Source organism: Bombus affinis, chromosome 11, assembly GCF_024516045.1.
Source record: "Bombus affinis isolate iyBomAffi1 chromosome 11, iyBomAffi1.2, whole genome shotgun sequence".
NCBI lineage: Eukaryota > Metazoa > Arthropoda > Insecta > Hymenoptera > Apidae > Bombus > Bombus affinis.
Genome location: NC_066354.1, coordinates 10,306,563 through 10,328,631, shown reverse-complemented (window position 1 = coordinate 10,328,631; position 22,069 = coordinate 10,306,563). Strand labels below are relative to the sequence as shown.

The 22,069-nt window shown below is 34.5% G+C and overlaps 1 protein-coding gene across 1 annotated transcript; it reads right to left on the bottom strand.

The window, feature by feature from the left end:
- Positions 1 to 11,956: 11,956 nt before the first annotated feature.
- On the bottom strand, positions 11,957 to 22,013 carry LOC126921675 (elongation of very long chain fatty acids protein 1-like). The gene is made up of 8 exons (XM_050733428.1): positions 20,526 to 22,013; positions 19,909 to 19,957; positions 19,138 to 19,328; positions 18,877 to 18,957; positions 18,648 to 18,810; positions 17,614 to 17,753; positions 13,004 to 13,194; positions 11,957 to 12,423 (listed from the first exon to the last, which is right to left on the bottom strand). Exons 1-7 carry the CDS (start codon positions 20,673 to 20,675, stop codon positions 13,030 to 13,032), a joined length of 939 nt encoding a protein of 312 aa, XP_050589385.1. The 5' UTR covers positions 20,676 to 22,013; the 3' UTR covers positions 11,957 to 12,423; positions 13,004 to 13,029.
- Positions 22,014 to 22,069: the final 56 nt, after the last annotated feature.

Sequence of the window (22,069 nt, the reverse complement as noted above, 5' to 3'; positions counted from 1 at the left end):
GTTAAACGTGCAGCTGATCGGAAAAACGATATTCCTTTTTGTCCCACGGAGCTTAACCGACGTCGTATGACCCAAAGGAATAGCGAGAGAGATGAAATCGAGGCATCTCCATAAATATTAATTGAGTCTCCATTGGTGTCGTCGTACGAAGGCGCGGAATTTCCAACAACGATCGTGCGGTATTCGGTAGAAAACGAAAATCCGCAAGCCACAGGGCCATAAATTCTCAAGTTTCTGCGGCTGTCTCTGGCAACCCATGGAATGACGAAGAGGGAGTAGAGAAACTGGATGGCCGCTTCCTACCTTCAACTCCCCTCTGTTCGCTTCAGTTGCTTCAACTCGCCGCTTCCTTCCGTTTTCTATTATGTTACGTATATGTATCGTCCTGAACCGTTCAAAGCGAGCTGTCTTGCGTCTAGAAAGAACCCGTTATCCAACTATACCAGCTAGTTTCGTTGGTTGTTTAACTGAATAATCGAGAATTATCGATTGTTGCGATGTTCGTGTGACATTCAATTCCTTTGGTTCATCAATGGTGGATAAATGTAAATGAAAGGATCGAAAAATTGAATGGGAAAGATTCAACGTAGATGGTGTAATTTGATAAATTATTATAACGTGAAGTTTATAGCTAAAGACATAAAGTAGGAGAAAGGACGAGATTAACAATTGTATTTTTATTGTATCTACGTATTACTTATATATCATGTATCATATGTATTTTAAACCATAATATTACATGAACACCAAATTCTCATTGATTGATCGTTTTGTTGAGATGATTTCGATTAATCGAGAAAATAACGATCATAGATATCCTTAATGATCAATTTCTACGTAGGGTAAAATTCTCGAAATTCTAAAATTAATACGATGTAATTTTCCAATATATATAAAACATCAAACATCGTCCAACATATAAAAAATGATTGACTATAGTAGTAAGGAATTACCGTCAAGCTCGATGTATCTGACCATGAATGACCGGATTACGAAAGTGAATAAAAATTTCAAACAAACGTGGAAGGTTGCTTTAAAAGGTCTCGGTTGCTTAAATCGGGCTGCGGAACGCTCGGACAATTTTTCTTCTGCCGTATGACGGGAAAAGTTGCTTTCCCACGGCCCTGAGAACGATTGATCGGGGCACACGTGAACTCACAATCGCCGATCGTTGTGCCGCATTTTCTGATCGCGCGTCGCATGGAGAATTTTTCCCAGAAGATTACCGGCCCGGCAAATAGCTGAAGCTTTCAAGAATAGCGTAACACCTTGACCGACTATTTCACCTCCTTGGACAGAAGTATTAAATTTAACGATTGCTATAGAGAATGACGTCCCGCGTATTCCTCACAAGCCGTATTCCTTGCGACGTTAAATGAGGAATAGACTAGCTCAATTTCCCAAGTGCATTCTTTTGTGGCTGATAACTAAACTGGCTTGGCACACCATTCCTTTCAAATGCAATTGGAAAACAGAACGGAAAAGTAAATAACACGAAATAAGGTAAAGCGTTCCTCGACATGGGAGAATTAATCTTTCGCGTATACGGGATTGTTTTCAATCGATCGAATTACGGTTATCAAATTATCAGTTATCAAATTACAGTATAAAGTTTTCTATGATAAGTGTTCAAATATCGTGATTCTTCGTATATACGAACTTTACACGATTTACTTGCTATTAAAACAATTTTCTTTCTTTATATTTTATATTAATTATTCTTAAATAAAATACAAATTCTCGGTCATGCCACTGTAAATATACAGTGAAATACAATAAAACATACAGAATATACAATGAAATTTTAAGCAAATAACTTTCCATTCGAATGAATAGAGTACGCAGTGGAAACAAACCGAAATAAGTCAGACATCGTATATTCCGTATATTGTTGGACGAACAGCCAGATGGATTTCCACGTTATCATAAACGACATACTCCAGAAAATCTATAGGCTTAAAATCATAAAGCTATCGCGAGCAGACAAAAAATCTACAGGAACGCAAATATTCCGAATGATTTTTCTTCTTTCTTTGGAAAAGTGGGAGAGAATTTACGAGAAGGAGGTTATAGGCTTTGGAAATTTTTCATCGCAAAACGCAGAAACAAATCATCGGGTTAGAATGCAACGAGAGAGCGTACCGTTCCCAACAGCGTTTCCATAGTCACACACACTCGACGCATGCATATTCATCCAAAGAATTTCCGTTGCAAGCGACTCTCGACTATTCTTTCACACTCTAGTCATTACTGTCGTTATTACTCCGGTTTTATTAAACGAAACGTGTCGCTTACTTAATGAGTAGCAAGGCGCATAGACTTTGTATTTTTTCTGAGAAAACAAATATTTTTTATCCTTCTAGAAAAATAATGAAATAATTTTTTTAGATACTAATCGATCGATGCTGACTATAATTTATAGTGTTATAGATATATAATATTAAGATAGTAATATTATAATAATACAATTTATATTATTATTATTATTATTATAAATATATTAATATTTACAAGATTGGATAATCAAATATTGGATATAAATAGAACTTGCGTTGTATTCATGATAATAATAAATTGATGAAATGAGAAGATATGCTGCAGTCTTTTTAGTATTACAAAATAACGATTATTATCATGAAAACCTGGAAATGCAACATTTGTTTAATCGGTGTTACTAAGAAACTTGCGGTTCGAGGATCTATCTTGGTTCGAGTAAAGAAAGATGAAAAGAGGACGTGGCGTGTACGGGCGACAAAAGAATAAGTGGCTATGGTCTAGCAGAGGCAAAGGAAAACGATGTTGGTGCAAAGAAGAGCACGGTTGGCTGATGACAATAAAGCGCTATCTGACTTCCACTCCGAGTCACTTAACGTCTGTGAGGACATTTAAAATCCTTAAGCGTGCGGACCATTTGACTTATAAAACACTACCATACCATCTACGGCGCAACTACTTATTATAACGACATTATCCTGGCTGTTCTTCATTAGCTACCCCATCAGCGACACTTCCTTCCACCTCTTTTCCCATTTTGATGCCAGTCGCCCGTTACAAACAACGAACAGCGCCGCGGATAAGAGGAGAATCTTTCTTCTTTTCCCTTCCGCTATCGACCTTCTTCCTTCTTCTTACGGCCAATTCCAACGCGCTTTTGCTCTTACTTTCTCCTCGACGTCGCGTCATGACTATAACCGAATTAATTTCGGTTCGATGCACGCAGGCGCGTGTAATCCGTTTATCGTGCGCACAAGTTGTTACGTTATAATTCGACGGAGAAACCACGATGATCATGCAATGATTGAAATACAATGGGACAACTTTATGATACAGCGAAGCGTCGTGTATTTTTAATTCGTCAATCGACAAATTTCCTTGGCAAGCCGGTCTACAGCCTACAAATTCGTTGGTTACAGGTCAGTCCATGCTAGCGAACCATCATAAAATCATATACCAAAGGATCTTCTGAAATCTAGATCCTTGGTACCGAGCCTAGCGGTTTTCGATACTTTGTAATATCCAGTCTTGTCCTGTCGGGATCATCCTGTTGCCGAGTCGTCGTCCACCAGCGCCCAGCTCCTTTATCCTTTTATTAGTGGGAGGGGTCGACTGCGAGTTGCAATAACCTAATAGTTAGTTAGTTGTAATCCTTAGTTGTTACTCATCGTTTTGTCGTTACTTGTCATCTCCAGTTGGCTCTCGTCATCGATAGTTTACTTTATCATTTTTAGTCCTTAGCAACCGTTCCATTATATGTATTTCCCACAGTTGTGGGTGGTCTTTCGAGCTAGTCAATTTTTCTTAATCGGCTAGTTATTTTTTATTAATATTAATAATAACCACATGCAAACTCTAACCAACCCCGAACGAACACAACATTTGACCAACCAATCTCAGTAGTCGAATAACCAATCAGCTTGTTATTAATGTTTGTTCGCCATATTTTTATATTCATCTCAAAGTACGAACTTATCTTTAGTCGAATGAAATTATCAAAAGTTTTCATCTTACGCACAACATTCCTAATTTTGTATCCGATCTATCTACCTCGAAGCGATATCGGGTATGTTCTCTGACAAAGTAAAAAGCTATTCGTTTGTCAGAGGTACCGGTAACAATGTTACCTTATCAAAGTTTATCCGAAGCTCCAGTCCAGACCAAAACTTTGAACTGAAAGAGAGAACACCCTAACGAAGTCGGTCGTCCACTTCTTGTAGATTGAACTTTCTCATCGTACTTTACTGATGAATATTCAGGGTTCTGTGTGTAAAAGTCGACGCGAAAAAATGTGAGGAAGTTCGCCTAACCGAATGATGTTTTATTCCGTGGCATATTAAAAGGACAATGTGTCTGTTTCTAACCACGAGAGGAAACGACCAGGCTGCTGCATGAAAGAATTAATTCCATGTTTGTGTTCGTTAGAATTACAAAACCGTTCTGTATAAATTGTACACAATCTGCATAAGAAACTAAAGAATCTTCCCTCTTTGCGTTCTAGGAAATTTAACTTGGAATTTTCTACCTCTCGAGTGACTCTTTAGGATTCTCGACTCAATTTCCTTAAACCTAACTTTCCTTAAATAAATGCTTATCATTTTCGAGAAAGCGTACCTTGTAAAAGTAGAATATGGAATTGTTAATATCTTTTTATATAGATCGTGTGTTTCTTATTGCAAGAATTCGATAAATCGTTTTCAATTTTATTTTTTTACTTTCATATTCGTTCAAGTCTATTGATCGTCCAAAGCAATTTCTAGGGGAATAATTTAGTAACCAGTTGTATTTCTGAATCGTTTGATAAATAGTAATATCATAGAGAATTCATGTTTTTACTTGAGTTTTCTAATTCACGTAAGAAAACCTACGATAATTTACTTACGTTTCTCCTTTCGAAATTTAATTTAAACTTCCGTTATCCAGTTCCAGCGTTTCCTTCGCAAAAAATAGTCCTCAGTGAGATTTTTCTAGCCGCACGCGCTCACCTCGAACATTCGTTCTCTCGCTCTTTCTCGTTCCTCCCTCACCTTAAAACGTGCTGGAATTTCATCGATATTCGCTAATAAATTTTAAAGGTTGCCCCCTTGAATGTCGGAACGCGCCCTATCTGTAAATATTCAAAGTTTTCCTTGGCATCGGTTCTCCGCTTCCTTCTTTTCCGCGGACGAGCAATCACACGGAGGAACGCGCGCAAGAGGGAAGAACAAAACTGAAAGTTTTCCACGAGATGAATTCCTCCGCGTGGAAAATGGGAGGAGCCTGAGTGGAGCCGGGAAAAACGAGGAAAAAGTTCTTTCGAGAGGGTCTTCGATATCCCAACGAGCTAAGTGGAACGAACGAGATACGAATCGTTTCTGGAAATTCACGCGGGGACGTAGCACACCTCGACACAGCCTTCGCGAGAAATGATTTACATCCTAAGTAAATCATTCGAGGTTAGACGCGCTTCAAACTTTCCTTTGGCCCACCTTCGATGTTTCGAAATATAAAATCGACCAGTGAAATGTATTGTGAAGCTTTATAGGGGCAATTTGTTCGTAGAAAACAATTTTTCTGTATCGAATGATTGTTATGTTGTTGACTACGATTAATTCTGAAAATTTATGGTCGCAATTAGATTACAATTAGAGAATGGAATTTAAACAGAAATTTATCTCATTCGTTAAATATCATAACGGTTATAATTTGGATATTTTATATATTCTGACGATTTTATATATTCTTTACATGTTTAAATTTTCCATAAATGCACGAACATTCGCGTTCTAGCGATAATTTTTAACGCTTCTCTTGTTAGACCATCGTTACGGACAGACGTAATATTTAAAAAAAGTTTGTCCATAGAATTCCGATAGTTTTATCCATAATCGATATTTTACTCAACAATTTCTCGATAATATTTCAATCGTGGAAATCCACGATCGTCTAAATTTATCGATACTGGATTCAGAATAGTTGGAATTTAAATGTTTACAATTACTTATTACACAGCCTCTTTCCTCGAACTTCACCAGCAAGCAATTACATTCTGAAACTTAAGGAAGAGTAATTGCAGTTGCAGGAAGGGATTTTATTGTTCGCGGATGCTGGAAAGTTGAAATTTTCTGTAAATCGCTGTCTAGAAGAATAATACGATAGAATTATAGATGACAAACTACAAGAGACGCTTCTTGGATAAATAATTCCAGCTACATTTATAATAAAAATGAAGCAGATCTTTTTTCTTTCTAATATCATATATAATGGATGCTATCTTAAATGTTTGAGAGAAGAGGAAAACAAACAAACAACAAGCACACTCCGAGGAAATCAATTTTACTGGTCGTGTATTTCAAAAGCATTAATTTTAAAATAACTGTTTCATGATTTCGTGAGACATAAATTCGAAAAATAGCGTTAAACAAAACGACGAACTACAAAGATAAAATTACATGATTATACAAATTTTACAAAATCAATTTTTTTTCTATAAATGTCCATCGATATTAATGCCTATAGTTTTCTATGTTCGATAATGCCTCTATTCGTTCAAAAGATTTTCAAAGACGAGAAAAGACACACGTGTCTATGTGCAGAACGGAAGAGGTCAGACGAGGGCGTGAGGAAAATTAAATTAAATTTAAATTAAGCTCAATTAATTAAGCCGCTTCCCCCATGGGAACACGGCTTCTGTGCCCGGTTGCTGGCCCCTGAAATTCACCCCAGGACGAAAGCAGGGGGTCGGCTGAGAGAGTAGTGATCCTTGTCTAGAGCCGGATACGGAACTAATCTCTTTTAAATTAGTATTAAATTCTAAACGGATTCAAGTCGGTGCTTGGTGGTTATTAAATTTCAGTATGCTATCGCGAAGCATGCTTTTGTTCGAAGTAATCTATGGTTTCGCATCCTGTCGTAAATGTCACCATCTACTCTATTACGTTTCGCTTATAACTATAACCATCGAAAATCCGCGTTCCTATGACCGATACTATATTCCGTAACTGTAATAAATATCTTGTAGCGAAACTTGCGTACAGGATTTACAAATTATAAGACAGGATCGCACAAAAGTATCCCAACGTCTGTGGACATATTTCATGAATACATTAGCTGCGTTATAGGAAACATTTTGAAATTTCACTAGTACTATAATTCCGCTCGACTGTGCTATGATCGTGCTATTTTTTATATTAACTTTTAAAGATACATTTTGTCCAGGTAAAAATATTTATATCAAATGTTATCGAGCTAAATTTAACGTCATATTTCACGACGACGCTGATGCAGAATAAAACCGTCCCGAATCTTCCTGTTTGTAATCTTGCAAGTAGATTATCTTCTGTGAAAATTAGGCAAATATTCCTATACTTTTGCGCGGTACTGTACTTCTAAATTCTAGACGGTAGAGTAACCGCCGTGCGAAAGAAACAGCGCTATAAACAACAAAGGAATATATTATATTTAATATATTCTTTCCTTGACAACGAAAGCCTGTTTCATGAGGTGTGCCATAATTATCCAAGAGTGGAAGTGGCGGCCTGGCACGGTAAGAGATATACGATTACGGCGGGCGATTCGAACGAGCTTTCGAATCGTCGTATCGTGCCAAAGGGCCGGAAGTTGGCCGCGCTGTGACTCGTTGTATCCGCCAGACGTATGTATGCGTTTGGTCGGTATTTAAGCAAGCAGTAACGTGGCACAGTGTGGCCCCGCAATATGGTAGCGGCACACTGTCTTATAAATTTCGCGATATTGGCGCCGCTGCAAAAGAATCACGACCACGCGCGTTCCGCCAGTAATGAGAGTCCGAAAAGAAAATTAAAATTTTCGAACGATAAAAAATGACACCGTTTCTAGGCTGCGCGATGCAATTGCACGGCAGCTGGTCTCATGGCTGGATGATTTATATTCTGTGAAAAATGGAAGTGAAAAACAATGATGCTTATGGTAATGATAGTTTTAACGAAAGAACAGCTAATCGATGATACGAAGATTTCACGCGAACGTGAAATATTTCTGGAATCTAAAGCTTGCAAAATCGTGTTTTTTCGTGATACATTCTCGGTTTTATAAAACAAAGGGGAAAACTATTAAATTATAAAGTATAACCTGCACTGCTCACTTGACGTAGAAGAACTTAGAAATTTGTAATATTTCTAAAAATATACTGCATCTCATGCATAAAGCGCATAGCAGATGCGAATGCCTGAAAAGAAGTGGAGGTCACTTGGGTGGGTGACGTCACACCCAGAAAATAAATGGCATATTACTTATTTCAGCCATATATGTATATACATACATAAGTTTGTAACTGCAGGAACGAGCAACACCTGCGAACTAAAATATGTAGCGTGTCCGTAAAAACGAATAGATATCAATTTTATAAAATACGAAGATTGGTTATCATTTTCTAAAATAGTATGGATGAGGATCGAGAAGATTATTTTTTGATAAGAAACGTAAAAGAAGTTTACATAATCGTGTATCCCTGTAAATTCTATACTTTATTTTTTATTCTATACATTTTAGAGGATTTAAATGATTCTTTGCAAAATATATGCGTCGATAAAGATTTATTTTCCCCTTGCATTATATATTTCTTCATCTATGTATATACTTATCTTTCGTTTTAATTTAGTACAAGTTCCATGCAGTGGCTATTGATAGTTTTAACGATGGAACAATTTTAAATATTTAAATTTGAAACATTTTCTAAAAAACATGGTCCACCTTTTTCGATATTACAAATTGTATAACAACAGTTTGCCATCACCAACATTAAACTTTTACTATAAATATACATTTATGTATAATATATATTTGTGTATAAATGTTACACATTACAAGGAAAAATCTCTAAGCTGAATTTTTTAATTTGAAACGAAAATTTCTACTAGTTCGTCGTTTCTCTTATAATCACGGTGATTTTTAAATATTAAAATGGCACAGAAATTACACGACGCAAACAGCTAACTGACATTAAACTAGCAAGATCCTGTTTCCAAATGAAAAAACACCGTAATGATCGAGAGACTGGGCTGAAGCAACAATGAGTAGGTCTACCCAGATTTTGTGTTTAGTTTTTTGGAAAATGAGAACCGTGCAGATTTTCCGTCGTCATTCAAACGTAGTAAAAATGAAGCCTTTGAAAACGGTTAAAAGCATATCAAAAAGAGGAACAGATACTTTCAGTCATAATGAATGACAAAATTTGGGAACTTTCTGAATAAATATAATACAAAATTTTGTCAATCTTCCATATATTTGTAAAAGATTTACATCTTTGAATCCAACGGATTGTTTTCATTTCCAATTATGTTAGATAAAAATACTCCTCTCGTTTAATCATACGATTACATTAAATTCAGAAAATCAACAAAGATATGCTCATCGTGTTTTTCTTCTCTGATGTTCATATTCGTGCGAATATTAAGATACACAGAATGTCTTATACTTATGCGCTGAGCACTTATAACAAAAGTTCAAAAATTACTTGAAATTATAAAACTATTTCTCGACGTCAGCTCGCTATATGGAACTCGCCAATATTTTCCGTAGAAAAGAGGATGGTTCCTGTGACTGCTTGAAATTTGCAAATCGCAGAAGTTGTGGCACGACAAAAGCTTTACAGTGTCGGACATGAACAAACCTCACGAGGTCTAAAAAATAAATTCATGGAGTAAAGGCGAGGTAGCTGGTTGTACGGTCACACATTTCAGACGAAAGGATTTGCCCCTTTCTCTTTTATAGTTATAAGTATTGCATGCCAACACGAAGGACTCTCGCACCCGCGTTTAATACTTCACAGCAAAAGTAATGCGTTCGCGGCTCTTTGATATTATTAATTCAGTAAAAGGAATAGCGATTCTCTGTTAAAGCATTACAATAGAATGAAAAAAAAACATAATTCTGCTTATGCTGTATGACATCGCTCTTTCTGCTTTTAAAGCAATTCATTCAACTAGTTTCCTAGAGAAATTATTTAATTTAGTATTTTCCATTTAATATAACTTTGTTGAAAATTTCGAAATATTGTGCAGTTCTATTTCTGTAAAAGATTTTAATGGCCGGTATATTTGGAGTTTTATTAAAAAGCTAGGAAAAAAAAATAGAAAATATGAAAAGAATAATACTCGAACTTTTTGCTAGACCTACAATATCGCCCGATTTCATACTACATTGAACGTTTACGTATGGCTAAAAACAAATGCACGAGATAGATTACTAATGCATGTTATAAATGAATACGAACAGTTGATTCATTTCTATGCAGATAGAAACAAGTCAAAATGATCTTTATGGGATTCAATTTTTATTGCCGTCAACTTTCTATCTATTATTCTCTATCCACTATCAAAGAAATTGTTGATCGAAATAGTCCATCGCCTTTAATAAATTTGATTTTTATAATCGTTTCTAACACGGGACACTGAATCAGCTTAGCCTAAATCTGCTGAGAGAAAGTCGAGGGTAGGATATAGGGTTTCCGGCCGGTCAAAATTGCAAGATAAACACAGCCGGCGTTAATAAACTCTTATCGGCGTGCAACCATGCGTGTCGACTTTAAGCCACAGACGCGCTAATCCTCTATGCTAATTTTGGTCGAACAGGAAAACGACGGCTGTAATACCATCCCCTTAAACACGCGTGTCCATCAGAGGGAACGCAGCCATATACGAGAGCGATGCGTATAACTATGCACGAAAACAGATATACAGGGTGATAGAATAAGAATCGGCACTTGAATATCTACGTTGTTTTTGGAGATATGAAAGAGATTGTATCGATAAAAATTGTTCGGTATAGAGGGGATTATAATGTGGCAATAATAATATTTTCACATCTGCAGGGATGTCGGAGATTTTAAGGTCATCTTCACTCTTTTAACTGAAATCATACGTTCAATTAGTTAGCGAAAAACAAGTTTGAAAAATATAATTATTGGAAATATATTACATAGTCTTATATCTATATTATTTCTTACTTATTACTAATAAATTGCCATTATCAAAATATTATACCGTCAATCTATTTGTTAATGTATTTAGAGATAATTAATATTAACTTTTAAAGACTGTTGTTAAAGGAAATCACGTTTATGCTATCATGAACGAAATTTCACTCCAGTGCAGTTTTTTAATCGTGAAAACCAATAAAATCAACAAATGCAAGTGTTTCGTTATTATTCAATATTAAACGAAATAGTAAAGAGAGGTATTATTTGCGATAATTACAAATAACATCGATTTCAATTTTCACATACGATTACGAAAGTTGCTTATTAAAAGTTGATTGATAACACTGCGTTAGTAGTACTGGGCCATTCATTAAACTTTCTAGTGGCATGGAGAAGTAGTTGAATTACTGCAAGGGATAAAGAAAAGTTTCTATTTCCCGAAGGAATGAATTAAAAGTTATTTGAGCAATTTACATGATATTGTTTCCGAGAAATTTTATATTTTCTTATTAAGTTAAGTAACTTTTAATCGAAACATGCGTTCAACTCGTTAGACTTGTTAAAACTTCAGAAGTTATAGCTCTCGTTATTTGATTACAGGTTACGTCTGACAATTGGTAGTCTGTCCCTACTTGCTCATCTGCGTCGTATCTTCGTTTTACACTTTAATATCAGTTGATGGAAACGTCCTATACATTGATCAATTTTTTGGTGTGTCTATTCTTTTAAAAATAATGTCAAATAATTAAGCTTTAATTAATCGAAACATCCATAAGTATTTTTATTTCTAACAAAACCGAGCAACGTCGTTTATATCAATCTCTTTATACCCAACAATATTATAAACACAAATCTTTCCATACACGTTCTGTATTTAATTTGTTGTTTTTGAAAACGAAAAATGTAATTAAAAATCTGTGTATATGCTTGAATCGTACGTTTAACAACTAGTTAGAAAATTTACTTTTCGACGTGTCCACTTGCTCGCCCATTATCGAGTGGGAAAAAAAATTAAGTGTTTAGATATCGTTTATTTTTTTATTGAAAAACTGCATACTACTAATAAAATCCATCTATGTTTGACTAATTATAACAATTAACATAAGTGATTATTAAAAATTTTGTATATTTTAAATTCTTTATGTCTACGTATTTCATTACATTACACTTCTTCAAAAAAATTCGATATATCGAAGGATTCATTTAAAATACGTACGAGTGTATTAATTTTGACGATAATTAATCATTTTCGCAGTAAGCAGTATACATATTTGTAAAGCAACATTTAAGAGAAAGAATTTTGATCTTATATCGTATCCTATGCTAATATATTCTGTCTAATACGTTCCACCAGTGCGGTATATCAAACGTAATCGCCCGTGATTGTTCCATTTTAATTTTCCATGAAATTATGTTTATGTTGAGACGCCTCTTCGATGATGGACTCTACGATTTTGAAGGAAGCATTCGAACAGCGTGTAATCCGAAATCACCTGCCGGCATAAAAGGTAGCTATTCAAATGAAATGGTCATTATGGTACATGCGTATGAATTTATTGTGGCGATTAATTGATATCAAATTGATACTCTAGTAAAATTAAAACACCGTAATCGATACATTGGTGGTAATGAAATAATTGTAAGAATTACGCGGTAATCGATATATGGAGTAATAATTGGCAAATTTGGTGAAAATTTATTGCCATAATAACGATTGGAATATCATTTTCGAATAATTATAATTCTATGCTTAATTGAGCCGTAATACAGGCACGTGAAACAAAGGCTGAATAATGTAAATATGTTTCTGGTTGACTAAGAATATTCGATTGAAATGGTATTCCTGTATAATTACTGAAACAATCCTATTAAAACTAATTATTTTCAGCAATGAATCCAATTCTCTAAAATATATTGTTGTATTAAGATAAATATGTAAAATTTGTAAATGATACAATTTGAGAAATTTATGTAAATGCTTGATAGTTTGTTGATCCAAAAAATTTTAATGGAGGAATAATTCTGTTTAGAAAGAAAAATGAAATACGTATTATACAATATATTGTAACTTACCCCAACTTTCGCGTCACTCTAAATCTCTATTGCGTCTTTTTTCGGAGGTATGATTTCTTGTAATAATCGCAAAACATGCAAAACATTACAAGAATCTGCGACATGTAGATATAAGCTATTGGTTTCCGATTTGGCTCACAAGTAGGTAACAATGTTTGGAACATATGACATATCATGATTACGAACTGGAACTGAAATCATAAAAGAAAACGTTCTTTACTTTTGACATAATACACATAATTAAGAATTATATACAGGCTGCGACTGAGGCCGAATAACATGTACAAACGGGCACGAGGTGATTCCTTATGAAAAAATAAGAAGAAAATGTGGAATAAAATTTGTTCATTTAAGATTTAGTTTTCGAGAAAAATCGAGTTTGAAATTTTATCAAGTATACTTTAACATGACTAGTGTACTTATTGTAATATTTAATAGATGAAACATATCTCTTTATTTTTGTAGTCTATTGCAGCCTACTTGTCACTGCGTTCGTAAACTATGTTAGATATATAAATTAGACGTATAAGCTATATGAAGATATCACGTATATGTATTAGCATCATGACACGAATGTGTAGGACGATCTAATATTGAAGATTTTTGCTAAAAGTCTTCTATTCAAGTAAAATATAAAATTTGGAATGTAAAGGGCGAGAAAGGTAGAAAAGAAGGAATCCTACGCCGCTTCGAAGTAGTAGCGTGAAACAAAAACAACGTTGTTCATGCTGGACAAAGCTTAATAAGGCCTCTCATCGTGTTGTAAGTAAAACTACTCATTATTCGTAGCTGCAGTTCCACTCGTCGCAGCATGAAACGTTTTCAACTCGAAATTAAATGACCGCGTAACCCGATAAATCGTCGCGTAGATATCTCGCGGAGAAATAAAAGTTGCTCACCAACGGATTATTTAATTAAAAAGCCCCAACAGTCGCCCCTTTTCCCGTGCGCCTAACCCGTTGTTTCCTGCCGGGACTCGAAACGCAAATCGAATCACCGCCAGTACACGTGTAATTCCACATTGGGCACTTACAACCCTTTCAACTCCCAGTGCAAAAACTCGGTTATCGAGTTAGGCAAGCCAAATGCGAGCCAATATACGAACTAAACGCGAAACATACATACAGGGTACGTCAAAAACGTTGGACAGAAATGTTTAACGCTAGAACTATATAAGAACGATCAAGATCTCATTAAGATCAATTTGTAATTTTTCATGACGATTGTATAATCTTGCTACGATACTTTTTAAGGGATCTGAGTGATCTTCTTGCAAAATATATTGGTAAAAGCATATTTCATTGTTCATATAAGCATTGTTTATTTTTTCGTATACCTGTCATTCTGACAAGACATTGTCACTCTGATAGGAATTTTATGAGTACTTTATTATCGACTATTTATAGAAATATTAGATTAGTTTTCGAATTCTGATATTCTTCTTGCCGAATATTATAATTTTTGCGGGTATCTCAAAATTATCGATGTTAGAATCGATAATGTAAAAATTTCTTATTTTCTTCCCGTCTAACATTCCGTATTCTAATTTCTGCTTAACTATTTTGATACACCCTATACATATGTATACCTAGTTCGACAACCTGTTCGTAACGAATACCTGCGTTTTTTTTCTTTTTCGTTCTCGTCCACGAAAACATATTGCATCTCTTAACAATGGAGATTCGGTGGTCGAAGGCGTGGCCGCGTTTTATTGTTTGCCAAAGTACTCGAACGAGCTTCGAACAGCTTTTTATCCATTTTTCCACTATTTCTGGTTTAATCGGTGACTCTAATGAAATTTTCAATTGCACGATCACTTTAGCTAAGAGCACGCCGATAACAGATAACAACGCGGTATTTGACTATCGGTATTGTTCGACTAAGGTGTCTAGGAATTTTTCTTTTTACAACTTCGTCGAAAATAATAATGTTATCAATGAAAGATCTGACAGCTGTCGTCTCTTTTTCTTTGACAAGTATTATCACTGACAATAAATGAGAATTAAATCAGTTTTCGAATTTTAAAATATTATAATTATATTATAAATTCCTGTACAATTAAACTAACATAATACCGTTAACAAAATTTGATAATTCATAAGTTACAAGTTATTAATAAATTCCCTTGAATCATAGTGACTTTATTAATCAAGCACGTGAAATTGTACAAGCTGCAAATTAAGAAGTAAAATTATTGTAGAATAGAATACTGCGACAAATAATTTGTATTATAACTCTTCAATTTACTAATATTATTGCTTTATAAATTACTGTGAAAGAGGACCCTGAAAATAGTTTAACCTTTTACAATATAACGGTACCGTATAGATAGCACCACTATTAAAATTCTATAGTAAAAGATATATGCTTAGAACCTATCCAACATTTATAAATGTTACTTTTTTCAGTATTTAAAATAAATTGGTCTAAAATATTTAAAAGCGCAAGGATATTTCATTTTTCTAAAACAGTTCGTACGGTTTGCCAATGTATTACGAAAGTATTTGACCAAAATTATGGAGCACGGAATTTAATGGATGGAAATAGAAATCGCTGGAAATATCGACGACTAGAAAACCAACTTGATGCATTATTACAAAATCTTTAGAAATAGACTCACGTGCTGACGAAACTGATGCCTTACCTGGAAACCGCAGGAGGATGAAACTTCGCGAACGAACATGATAAATTTGGAATAAAATTTGTTGAATAAATCGACCCAATGGATTAAGAAAATCTTCTAATGTAAGTGCGAACGAACCTGATGTGAAACTAGAAAATTGCAGAAAATTAGAACTCGTAATTATCTATTTAGTTATTTGGAACTCGTAATCATGAAAGTTGATGTAATTGAAAAAAATTACTAAAAGGATTATTGGATAAAATTATGCATTTCCATAATACTTCACTCGATCTCAAACGGATATTAATTTATTTGAAATGTCAATTTATCAAATTCATTTTTAAATATCGCTCGATAACTAAGAAACGAAACAATCGATAATCTCAATCATGTCGAACGATGACTTGTGGCTGATTTTCCAGACTTTAATAAAAAAAGAAAACAGTTATTTTAATCACATTATTTTCGCGTATATTCCATTTAAAAAAACTGATTTAGTGGACGAGCAAACGAAGAGGAATTTTTGCAAAGAGAGTTGGTCGTTACGAAATGATCCTGCCCTTTTTATTTAAAAATCAAAATCTGTGATATGAAACGTTAGAACTATTATACAAAATTGCTTTCGTCAAACTCATGCAACGTGATATTCAGATGAATTCGAGATAAAACAGAAAGGTTTGCATAGAAACGTGATTTATTTCCGATACTTCCTTACTCTGCAAGCGTTGTATACCTTTTTGACATTTATATTTTACGACTGTATGCATTTCGTCTATGATTCTTGACACGTCAATGAAAATATAAAGAATAATTTCAGTGTAACTATAACGATTGGTTTGGGTAGAGCATATTGAATTCTTTACCATTCAACCGGTTGATCAATCTTTTTTTAAAACTGTTATACATCTCTGAACGAATATATCGTTTCTCGCATAAATATTATAGCAAAAGTAATTGTTTTTGCGTTATACCGACGCGACGTGAATAATAATTTTATGCGTTAAATAATTAAGCAGTGTTTAGAGATGTGTATAACACGTAGAATACGTGACAATAGTAACGTTAAATATTCATTAAAATTTTAATCAAAGTTTACTTCAAAAGAATGAAATATTGTATTATAATAGAATTTATAATAAGAAGAATATATAGAGAAGAAATATAGGAAGTCGAATAAAAATTCGTTAATAAATATCAAAGGCATGAGTTAAGCTACAACTACGATTAATACGTACGTCTTTGTCTTCATAAATGACGATAACAAGGTGGATAACAAATAGCAAAAGATTAGAACATGATTTCTGACAAGATAATGGCGTAATAATCGGGTAAAGTAGAAAAAGTACAGAAAAATGTAAGGAAACGCGAAATAAATGTAACATTCGTAAATAAGCAAAATAGAGAATCGTTTGCAGCTTCGATATAAGCGAAATATAAATTGGAATTTCAAATAAGCTCGAGATACAACGCGCTGTTTCGTGAAAACTATTCCGAATCATAAAATTCTAACTAACGTCGAATCCCTCAAATGACACGGATTCGCAGCTTCTCGACGCATCATAAATTCCACCCCCTGCTCTCACTGACTCACCGTCACACCGACGCCAACTCTATACCATTACCATTATCCAATCGACCAGTTTCGCAAACAGTTTCACCAATCGATCAACGAATTGTCCACGGTGGATCGGGATTTTCTACACCGCGTTATTCGCTTATATAGATTAATTTACTTAGCCAGTTGCGTATAACCGGTCGCGACGGTCGAACGTCAATAGCAATTTCACGTTTAAAAAATTCGCTGCAGGACAGCGAATGTAATTTTGCGATTACGCGATACGCGACGGTGCACGGTGAAATGAGCGAATAACGCTTCCAGCAGGGCAATTCAGCGAGCGCAACGAAACACAGCCGACGATATATGCATCGCGGGCCATGTGTACGTAGCATGGCAGATAGCGGAGTCAGATAGAAAATGGGAACGTACCATTTGTAACCCCGTAATATATTGTTTCCAAGGCGCGATCCTCTTTTGCACTTGTGGGCCCAAGCAGGCGAGCAGATAATAGGTGTACATAATCACGTGCACGATGCAGTTTGGCATAATCGTGAACGTCCACATGCCACCTGTAAATAACAAGGAGCGTTTAACACGTTCGGAAGAAAGGGATGGAAAATAGTTGGAAGCCTGTAACAAAGTTACATGGTCGCGCAATGAATTTTTTACAAGAGGAGAATTTTATTTACGACTGTTGGAAATTCGCTCGTACATGTTCCTCTGTGTTTTATACCATGGCCATTTTGCATCGGCTTAATAGGTAAATTTGATACGTCGCGGCGCAATTTAATTTCCACTCATACGAGTCTTTTTCGGGTAGCTCGGTGTGCTGTAATAGTTGAAATGAAATTGTTTGCGCGAACCATTTACAAAGCTATGAGAGATAACTACGGGAATCGTAATTTTTGCAGATATAATGAGATCTTCTGAGATTGCCAATTATACAGTAGTAACAATAATAAAGAAATTACGATGACTAGAAGTAATATTTGTTAGCTCTTTTTACAATCGACAAATAATATATAGTTAGAGGTGTTAAGATACGTTTGCGTAGTAATTTCTCACCTAACGATATTAATGAACTGACGAGTTGCAAATTGCAGATTATAGATTTCTTGTTTACGATTTTATAATGTTGAACCAAATAGACTAGTCAGATGACTCGAAATTTATACAATTTACTTATAATACTTCGTCTGCTTTATTACTAATTTTCTTACTGTTACGAGATTCGAGGAAAAGCCAACATTGACAGGATCGCTTTTGTTGCGAACCCTTCAATTGTTATACGTATATTTAAACATATTGAAATTATCGATTCGCGCGATACGAAACCATAGTGAAACGAGATAAAGAAATCGTCGACTGTAAAAGTATTAAGCGCTATAATATATTTAAGGAGCATAATCGTTTGTATGAAATTGAAGTTAAAGGCAAATTGACGCGTATGTCTAGAGATTTACCTGGGACAAATTTGCAGGCTATCCACGAAAGGAAAGCGGTGGACGTGTGATGATAAACGTGAAGAAAAGACGCCTGATTGTATTTTTTTCTGAGAATGAAGATAACGGTGTCGCTCAACTCGAGGACTTTCAACATTAAGAGCCTCCACACCCATCGAGCCGTCTATTAAATACGACATAACTTTCGTAATATCGAAATTCGCGTTTGTTTAATGACTATGGTACTTACGCGATAAGAGTCAGGGTCGTTTGAAATGACATGAGTCTCGCATCCCAGAGAGAATTTAGTGGTGAAGCCCGAGGTAAGTAGCTTTAAATATAAAAATATATTAATCGTTTCGAAGAATAGTAATGGTAACATAACGATGATAAGGAATAGGCTATTTTTTCAAATTATATGAAAATTATTAATTAACAACAATTAACCATTACATTAGACTATTTCGGATGAATAGAACGTGATATAGTAAGTTATTTCGGATGAACTCACCCCGTAAAATACAGTTGCGCTCGCGATGGCCATAGAGATGTTGTAACAAATCATAAACTTATTTAGATTGTATGGTTTTCGATTTTTCATAAATAAAGGGCCAAAACGAAGAACGAAGAGCAGATAAAGAAATATAATTCCTAGCAATGGAAATGGACTGCCCATTAAGAACCAATCTGCTACTCTGGAATCTAAAATGGAGGATTCAAAAAGGCTATAAAATATAATATACAGTGCTATTTAATTATAGAATGTATATATTATAAAATACAGATTTAACAAATTTAAAATATCAACTTGAGATTTCTCCAATTCTACATTCGCTATTCAGACACGTTTAATAACAAGTTAGAAATAATTACAAACTAAAAGGAGCCTCGATTGAGCGGAGGTCACACAATTATATAAATAATTATTCAGACAATTATCCATTGCATTAGTAATACTCGATATTTAATGGAGCCATTTTTTAACATTAGCTATATATTTAAAATACTTATTCATACCGTATATACTAATTTTTGCCAAGTACATGTCTGAAATAAATGCCTTGTGAGTTTTATATGTAAATTTTGTCGCTATAATTACGACAACCGTGTTTTATTATAGTGCTAGTGAAATTTCATAAAATGAAGAACATTTATGGCAATTTTCTAGCATATCCAGGCAATATCCAGGTTACTTTGGTCTCAAGTCAAACCAAGTCGGTCAAACGAGGTCCCACGGTATTTAAAATATTCTACGTTTTCAATTAAATCGAAGGAAGCTAACCTGCTGCATCTTCCATGATGTAACGATACGTTTCTAGGAATCCCACATTCTGCAAATAACAAAGAAAGTGTCCCAGACGATCTTACAAATAATTAGAAAAATCAAACATTAGAAAAACAATCAACAACATCAGAGAAATAAGAAAAGTACGAGCTAAGAGACATTAAATAGAGTAATGACTTTGCATTATATGATGATATATTTGTACGTATATGATTGTACTTGATGTAGTTATACGTCAGTGATCGAATAACCTACTATCACTACTGCTATCATCATATTAAATTAATCATATCGAATTATACTTACCTTTAAAGTCAAAATACATTCGAAAATCACAGTAATAAATACAAAACTAAATACGTTGTTTTACCAACAACGATAATTAAATTCGCCACGAATCGCAACTTGTTACTTATAATCCGAATAATAACACTTGGTTTGAGCGATTGATTTCTTAAAAATCGTCACACAACTTTTATCCAAAATTATGCGATATTATTTCACTCGAAATAAATTTGAAATTTTCCACGACTGCTACTTTTGACAAGTGTAACTGGCTTTGAAAAATTTTTATTGTCGATTAAACTTCAGAAATAAAAGAAAAAAAACAATACCTGTGGCACATGAATTGGGAGAGCCTTCCCATCTTGGCCGTCGAGTTTGAAAATATCGACTGACATTCGGGTTACTGAACGATTCGAATAGTGACTGACTATCGACGTTAACACCGTCTTTCGTGGCGGCAACCTACTGTCTAAGTTCATCCGCAGGGCAAGCACCCCTAGCAGTGACTCGGGAACAGGAACGTAACACACAAGCACAGTTCCCTGCAAAGGGTTTCTCGCACACCCTATTTTAATACGATAAAGAAACGCATTCAAGACTAGTAGAACAGGAAATATTGCTTACAAATTGAATGTAAGACTTGCCGGAAGATCATTAAAATAAAATGTGGAAACTACGATAGAAGTAAATTTAAACAAACATTTAGTAAGTTATATGGAATTTATAGTTCTAAGAAATCTTTCTGATTTTCTTTTTTTTTTTTTTTTTTTTTTTGTTAGAATTATAATAACATAACGATAGTTTTATGTTTTGTAGCTAATGTAAAATTAAAGAATGTAAATCTAGAGCGAGATGAATATGTAAAATAAATGATTTAAAAATGCATTCCTAATGAATACTTTAATAACGATATTAAGTTAATAACGTTAGTAGTATTTGTAATGTAAAAGGATAAAGATGGATTACGATTATACGTATATTAGGTAAATTTATTTCTGTTATTTCATATGGTTCCTTGAAAATGAGATGATAAATTAAAGAATGAACCAGCGTTGACGTGTTTAATAGGCTTTTGTCAGTATTATGTTAACACAAGTTCGTTTAATCTTACAATTTATAAGTTACCGCGGTATTGCAAAATTTCATGACCATTAATCGTTGCACATGCTTTTATAATTAATTATGCATACAGATATTTTATACTGTTTGTTAAAATTGCCCAGTATGATTCAATGATACTGGTAATTAAACATTATTTCATTAACACGGCTTATTGCGAATCAAACGTAAATATGAACAATGAAAACGCATTTGAAATAAATGTTATACACCAAGGAATTAATGAAATTACCGGTCCATTTCTTTCCCTGGCATGACATAGTAAAGCATTTACACGAACGACGTTACATGAAAATATCATTAGAAAAGTTTTGCAGTACTAATAAGCGTTCCATTTCGACGAGATTAAGCGTCAAAGGATTCTGTTGCTTTCAAAGGAAAAACTATGCTACGATGGTTGCAAACAGTAGTTCGTATGCTCCACATAGTACAAACTTAGTATTATAGATACACATAGGGCTTCTCGATATGCTGTCACTTGAATCAGGATTAGTCGGTGCGTCGCGGCTCTACGATCTACAACGAAGGCAGTCGCCAATTAACTTCGTATCTTGATATTAGAAATTTAGTAGCAGTCCCTTCCTTAATCAGATCGACCGGCTACTAGGTTTCGCCTATTTAACCAAGACGAATTGATTTTCGTGGCTGGAATTCATTAGTTCTTTCGGAGGCAACTTGATAAAGATCTGTCGTCGGAATATTTGTCAAACACAATACAACATTTTTAATTACAGCGTACAAAGAATCAATTTTT

What these genes read in the sequence shown, in the direction of transcription:
- LOC126921675 (XM_050733428.1), bottom strand. Translation starts at nt 20,675, where the DNA reads ATGAACTTAGACAGTAGGTTGCCGCCACGAAAGACGGTGTTAACGTCG. An exon ending in ACGACCCTGACTCTTATCGC is followed by an intron (nt 18,811 to 18,876) that starts GTAAGTACCATA and finishes CGTATTTAATAG; the next exon opens with ACGGCTCGATGGGTGTGGAG. An exon ending in AGCCTGCAAATTTGTCCCAG is followed by an intron (nt 17,754 to 18,647) that starts GTAAATCTCTAG and finishes TGTTATTTACAG; the next exon opens with GTGGCATGTGGACGTTCACG.